The 6,979-nt window shown below is 44.8% G+C and overlaps 1 protein-coding gene across 1 annotated transcript in view; it reads left to right on the top strand.

Annotated features, from left to right (window-relative positions):
* Positions 1 to 949: 949 nt before the first annotated feature.
* Pex7 (peroxisomal biogenesis factor 7) overlaps positions 950 to 6,979 on the top strand; it is a 62,730-nt gene continuing 56,700 nt past the window's right edge. Inside the window, exons 1-3 of the mRNA XM_041654940.1 lie at positions 950 to 1,165; positions 2,755 to 2,812; positions 4,401 to 4,551. Coding sequence (XP_041510874.1) covers positions 1,051 to 1,165; positions 2,755 to 2,812; positions 4,401 to 4,551 — 324 coding nt within the window. The 5' untranslated portion in view covers positions 950 to 1,050. The remainder of the gene's footprint in view (positions 1,166 to 2,754; positions 2,813 to 4,400; positions 4,552 to 6,979) is intronic.

Genomic DNA, 6,979 nt, shown 5'->3' with positions numbered 1-6,979 from the left:
CCACCACCGCCCAGCGAGCTTCCATCTCTTATGGATTTAGATCTTCTGAGTTTTCACCTTTCTCCTGATCCCAATGGTTTCCAGCTTTTTCCTTAAAGGAAAACCCACTTCACCGCAGGCATTCACCCCAGATGACCTCCTTCTTAAAGCTTTTTCTGCCCCCCCCCTTCCAAAACACTTGTATATATTTATCTTAACATCAACAGCATTTTCAGTACAGTTAACAGTTTTCCTATCTTGTAATCTCCTGAGTTCAAGCACGGACCCAAGCAGTGCTTTTTGAGTTTCGTGAAAAGCCCAGCCTTGTGCTTGGTGTATGACTTGGTCTGTGCAGGTTGAGTGGTTTAATGGTAACAATAATCTCTTTCACTTGTCGGTGTTTGGTTTGGCAAATTACATATTCATCTTCCACTCTGCACATGCTTGGCAAATGTTTGAATGAACGAACTAATGAGTCCAAGTTTTCCTTAATTACCCAGAGATATGAGCACAGTGCAACTATATAACATCTATAGACAGTTAATTGCATATGATAACAGTTCTTTCCCTTAGCTCCATTGTTGTCTGACTTCAAATTACCTTGGGCAACACGGCACTCTATTTGTTATCTTTGGACTCATTAGCTGCTTTCAGAGTTTGCTGTGGTTTTTATTTTGTAAGCATCAGAAAAATAACAGAATAGCAATGTCTTGAAAGTTCAAGAAATTAATAAAAACACAAGTTGACTCGCCATAAAGGCTGCCATGCAACATGAACAGCTGTCGGAAGTGTCCCCTAACTCGAACCTTCTCCCTAGAACAAAGTCTAGAAGGCCAGCTGATTTCAGCCAGAGCAAATAGTGGATGATTGCCCAAAAGAAAAATGGTCTCCATGGCGTCAGCTTTCTTTTTACGTGGCCCAATCAAAATCTAGGATTCCGGGCGTCGGCGTCCTCACTTCCGCCCGGCCTTCCTGGACTCCCTAAGTTCTCTGAGTCTCCGTGGTGTGCTTCTTCCTCGCGACAGTTTCCGCAGCCTGGGCGGGGAGGCCGAGTGGCTGCGGGCGGGCAGGATGAGCGCGGTGCGGACGCTGCGGGTGCCGGGCCGCCACGGCTACGCCGCCGAGTTCTCCCCGTACCTGCCGGGCCGCCTGGCCTGCGCCGCCGCGCAGAACTACGGCATCGCGGGTGAGCCCGGGCCGCGCCGCCGCCGCCGCCGCCGCCGCCTCGGGGGCGGGCGCGGGAACGCGCTTCTGAGCGCGCGCGGTGCCGCCCGCCGCCGTCAGGGGGAGACAGAGGGCCGGGCTGCCCTCCTAGGTCCCCCTTTCCCTGCCACAGTTGGCTTTTTGAGCGCTGGGGAAATCTACAGCTTGTCTTTCCTTCCTTAAGAAGGATGCATTTGTTAGCGCTTGGAAGGGGGAGGCAACAGAGTCACGAGTTCAAAGCCACCCTCAACTAGGGAGACTGACGCTATCTTTCAAACAGACTAGAAAGTACTTTTATTGTCTCATGGAAAATGGATAAATTTGCAGAGCTGTCTAGACACCTAAGCCATATACTGAGGCGTCTTTTAAGTCGTACCCCATCTGTTGTTTACACACTGTGTGTCAAGCCATTGCATAATGCTAGCAATCCGTAGTATTTGTTTTGTCTAGTGTTGAAAAAAAAACGATTTCTAAAAATCAGTGATAAATAACGTATTTTCTTATAGTTTTGGTCATTAGCTCTTAGTGCTTGCATGGTCAGGTTTACCGTCCTTGGCCCCCAGTTAGGATGAGGACTTTAAGTCTTTTAGAAAGGATACTAATAGGGAGTTGGTATTTTGGGAATTGATTTTTAGAAGGGTGTGTATGTGTGTATCTGAGTGTTCTGTTTGTATAAATGTCTGCGAACCACGGCCGTGCCTGGAGCCTGCTGAGGTCAGAAGAAGAGGTTCAAAGAGGGCATTGGATCCCCTGGAACTGGAGTTTCTGGTGGTTGGTAATCAGGAAGTGGATGCTGGGACCAGAGACTGGGTGTTCTGCAGGCAGCTGGTGCTCCTAGGGGGCGAGCTGTCTCTCCAGACCTAGAATTGGTATTTTGTCATCAGCTGTGTTTAAGTGGAAGAGCTTTAACACCTTGCAAATGAAAATATCGTATTGATCACAAGAACTCAAAACATAATTCTGTTAAAGCTCTAGGAGCATCTGTGTGTGCGTGTAAGCTTAGTAATCAGCCGTCTTTCCTTGTGTATTTCAAGTGCAGATCCACTTGCTCAGATGTTGGTAGAGAGGGAGGGGTGGCCAGGGGGGAGAAAGAGACTAGTCTCTTAGCAAAAGTAATTGCTGGTAGATAACTGACATTAAAACATTTGACCAAAGAATGTATGGTATTTCCACAATACTTTGTTTTAAAATGTTATGTTAGATTGTTTCACGTGGGCCAGTAAGGCAGAGTCACAGTCTTGGGGGGGTCTATAAGTGTGAGTTTTCTCTTCTGTTAGCAGAGCTGTTATCACTGACTTGAAAGGCTTGTGTGCCTAGCCGCTGGCTAGGTTTCAGTTGGCACTAGGGCATCTTTCCCCTATGCTGGTGTCTGGGCTCTAGTCAGGCCAGATGGTAGGCTGAATATTTAATGATTTAAACACACCGTGTAGCTTCTAATCCTTTACGTGGTCACAGCTATTTTAAGGGACATTTGTGGTAGTTAAAGCAGGTTCATACTGCTTATTACTTCATCTCGGTGTCCCCTGGAAAGTTCAATAGCATGGCCTTATTTTCTTTCTTTTTCCTCTTTAGGCTGTGGAACCCTTTTAGTATTGGATCAAACTGAATCTGGACTACAGATTTTTAGAAGGTACAGTGGCTGTCTTTCCTATTGCTGCAATAAGACACCATGATCAGCCGGGCTGTGGTGGCGCACGCCTTTAGTCTTTAATCCCAGCACTCGGGAGGCAGAGGCAGGCGGATCTTTGTGAGTTCTAGACCAGCCTGGTCTACAAGAGCTAGTTCCAGGACAAGCTCCAAAGCTATAGAGAAACCCTGTCTCGAAAAACCAAAGAAAACCCCAAAACAAAACAAAACAACAAAAACCCCACTATGATCAAAACAACTTATAAAGTAAAGTGTTTAATCTGGGTTTGTGGTCTCAGAGGGTTAGAGTCCATGATGGCAGAGCAAGGGCATGGCTCCAGGAACAGCTGAGAGCTCACATCTTGATCCTCAGGTAGGAGGCAGAGAGATGCATGCTGGGAACGGGGAAGGTCTTTTGAATCTCAGAGCCCACCCCCAATGACACACTTCTTCCAACAAATACCACACCTCCTAAACCTTTCTAAACACGTCTGTCAACTCGGGGCTGAGCATTCAAACATATGAGAGCTTTTGGGGGCCATTCCCCTTCAAACCACTATGGAGACTCTAATTATTAAGCTTACATAGACTCTCAACTGCTGTCAAAATCTTAATACAATTCCCTTTTGAATATTTGGTACTAATAGGTTTTGATTTATAATGTAAGGGAAACTTTTTTTTTTTTTTTTTTTTTTTTTTTTTTTAGTTTTTCAAGACAGGGTTTCTCTGTCGCTTTGGGGCCTGTCCTGGAACTAGCTCTTGTAGACCAGGCTGGACTCGAACTCACAGAGATCCGCCTGCCTCTGCCTCCTGAGTGCTGGGATTAAAGGCGTGCGCCACCACCACCCGGCTGTAAGGGAAACTTTTGCATTGGCATAATATAGAATTTTTTTCTACTTAGGTTTCTTGAGCTTATTAGTGTTCATTTAGAAATTGCATATTTCAAACAGTGAGTCAACTAGGGTACCCTGTGACACTGCCCATCTTTGCTGTCCTACTGTAATTTAGCTTTATGTAAGCAAGAGCTAATGCCCATCTTATGGGTTACCCAGTGTTTCTCTTCTCTCTGTACCCGTCTTCCATGTTGATTGATGGACTCTTAATACTCCATCAGGGTTAGTCAAAGGCAGAGGAAAGAGGTTTCGTTAGAAGATGACTACCTGCTCGTAGCTCAGATGAAAGATCTATGCGGTAAGGCTCGTACAGCTCAGAGGAAAGATTTATGGGAGGATTTAAGATGGTTGGCCTCAGGATTTTGGAGTGCTTGCTGGCGCATGCCGTGAATCACAGGCTACCGCAGGCCGCAGGTGTGACAGCTTGTCCTAGGTAGATGGCGTCATATTAGTGGCTGCAAACCTTTAGCTTTCTAGTTATCTGCCTACACTCCCTGACCCGTTCTTCCTGCCTTTCTGAACCCGTTTCCGTGAAGGACCTGCTTGACTCACACTTTTTAAGATCATGTGAGATCATGTGTGTTACAACATGTGAAAAACTGAGGAGGAAAACGAACTGTAAACTTAAAGATCGTCAGTCACTCTCTGACCAGCAGTTCATGGATATATCTTTTTTTTTTTTTTTTTACTCTGCTGCAGCTTTGACTGGAATGATGGGTTGTTTGATGTCACCTGGAGTGAAAACAACGAGCACGTCCTTGTCACCTGTAGTGGGGATGGCTCACTGCAGCTCTGGGATACTGCCAAAGCCACAGGGCCCCTGCAGGTCTACAGAGAACACACTCAGGAGGTAGGATGGGCATCTCTCTGGGATGGTTGCTTTTCTGTCTTAGACTTTGGTTGAAATCTCTTTGCGAATGAACACGGGAAATGGTTTCAGGGGACAAGGTTGAGCTTTAATGTTTCTTGTTCATAGTAGTGTCACTTAATGTTTTATTATTCAAACGTAAAGTAGTTCTTGGCCTAACACAAGGAAAGAAAAGGTCAGGCTCCTTGCTAGGCCATGCCAGCACCTCCAGCAGTGTGCTGTGGCATCGTTCCCTCCACCCAGTGCCCTGATGTTCCTTAGGCCCTGGGAAGTCTGCCATGCAAAGCCTTAAGAGAGGGTGGGCGGGCTGTTCACAGGCTCTGTCACCACTGTCCTTGGGCTTCAGAGAGACTCAGAATATATCCAAGTAGCAGCATCGAATACCAACTAGGAGGCTGAGTTTACTAAAGGAAATTTAAGATTCACTGTTTTTAATTTGTGTGTGTACACACATGTTTGTGTGTGTGTGTGTGAAGTCATATGGGGCATAGGAAGTAGTTTCAACTCTAGAAGAACTGAAATGCGTGCATATGTTTTAGGGAATGCGATGAGTGTCATAAGCCATCTTTTTGGGGGGTGATTTTACCGGGCTCCTAGCTGTGAATTCATATGTTCCAGGGTAGGAGCGTGAGGATTAGAATTCCTAGGAACATAGATATAGCAAAAACATAGGATAGCACTGGAGGGCCACACAGTGGGTACTGAAAGTCGCCTGCGTTTAATTTCCATTTGCTCAAATACCCTGACCCCAAGAGGTAGGAATAAGATCAAAAAAACAAAAACAAAAACAAAACTGCATTGACGTGAGACAAGGAATGAAGAGATCGGCTGAAGGATTACGGGCTACATCCTTAGATAAACATTCTGTTGCCAGAACAAGACAAGTAACACTCACACCCTAGACCAAACACTCTGTAGGCAAACCACTCCCTGGGTGGAACCCATAGTTATCTCCCTAAGGGAGTAGGAACCTGGTTGGACCCTTAGACTTTGGTTTGAGGTAGAAACAGATCTACTTCTTAATACCTGAAACACCAGGGCTGGATATTAGCCACACCTGTTGACAATAACCTTGAGAGCAGAAGTCAGTTCCAACTCTCTGGCCTTTACCGAGGTAGGATACACCCACATGTGTGGGCCCTGTCAGACGAGGACATTCTTTCTTGGCATTTTATATTTTACCTTAAATGTTTTAACCCCAAAGTAGCAATGGAGTCTTCAAAGATTTGCAAATGTGCTTTCAAGTTTTTACCTACGCTTCCGCTGTTTCATCGTAGGCCTTCAACAACTGTTTACTAACTGGATGGAAGAACATTAGTGCTTTGTATAAAAATTCAGTTCTGTGAACATTCTAGAGAACACTGTACTTACAGCTATTTTTTTTAAAAACTCAGTATTTCTACAATTGGTTCTAAAAACCATGAACACTTTCTATTACTTTCTTGTATTGGGATGTCTCCTTGAATGGTGTGGTGGCAAATTATGGTGTTTTTATAACAATCATTGAGTACTGGCAACTTTGGTAAAGAAGGAACTCGGGTTTCAGGGTGTTCAATGAAAGAATCCCTTCAGGCAGGCAGATCTCTGTGAGTTCAAAGCCAGCCTAGTCTACAGGACAGGCTCCAAAAGCTACAGAGAAACCCTGTCTCTAAAAACAAACAAACAAACAAACAAACAAACAAACAAAAAACAACAACAAGAAAAAAAGAAAGAGGAGCTGGAGAGATGGCTCAGAGGTTAAGAGCACTGATTGTTCTTCCAGAGGTCCTGAGTTTAATTCCCAGCAACCACATGGTGGCTCACAACCATCTGCAATGAAATCTGGTACCCTCTTCTGGCCTGCGGGCATACATGCAGACAGAACACTGTATACAAAATAAATAAATAAATCTTTAAAAAACAAAAAGAAAAAAGAAAGAATCCCTTCAGAGCAGCAAGTCCAAAGTCCAGACGCTTTGAAGTTCCATCACTTTTGCCGACAGTTTTGTTATGTCTTTGAGATAGGGGCTCACTGGGTAACTAGAAAGGACCCTGAGCTGTGGTCTCCCTGCTTCTGTGTCCCAAGGGCTGGGATCACAGGTGAGAACTACCACGTCTTGCTTATTTTGCTTGTTCTTATATGATTTGTATTACAAATAACTTAATATTTTTACTTTCTTTCTTTGAAACTATTCTTTCAGGATGCTTTTATAATTTTGTTGCTTTTTATTGATTATTTATGTAAATACAGGGTGATAGGAGCAGCTCCTGAGGTCTTATCTGGTTATGGGAAACAGCACTGCTCTAGTGTTTTCCTTTGTCTTCAATCGTTTTCCATCTCTTCCAGTGTAATAGTCACGGGCCACGGGATTCACGCTGTGTGCATTTATTTGTCTGTAATAGTCACGGGCCACGGGATTCACGCTGTGTG

The sequence above is a fragment of the Microtus oregoni genome, unplaced genomic scaffold, assembly GCF_018167655.1.
Source record: "Microtus oregoni isolate MIOR12 unplaced genomic scaffold, Mior012 000006F_ref0000085, whole genome shotgun sequence".
In the NCBI taxonomy this organism is placed as follows: Eukaryota; Metazoa; Chordata; class Mammalia; order Rodentia; family Cricetidae; genus Microtus; species Microtus oregoni.
Note: the sequence above shows the minus strand (reverse complement) of the source record. Positions and strands in the feature narration are given on the sequence as shown.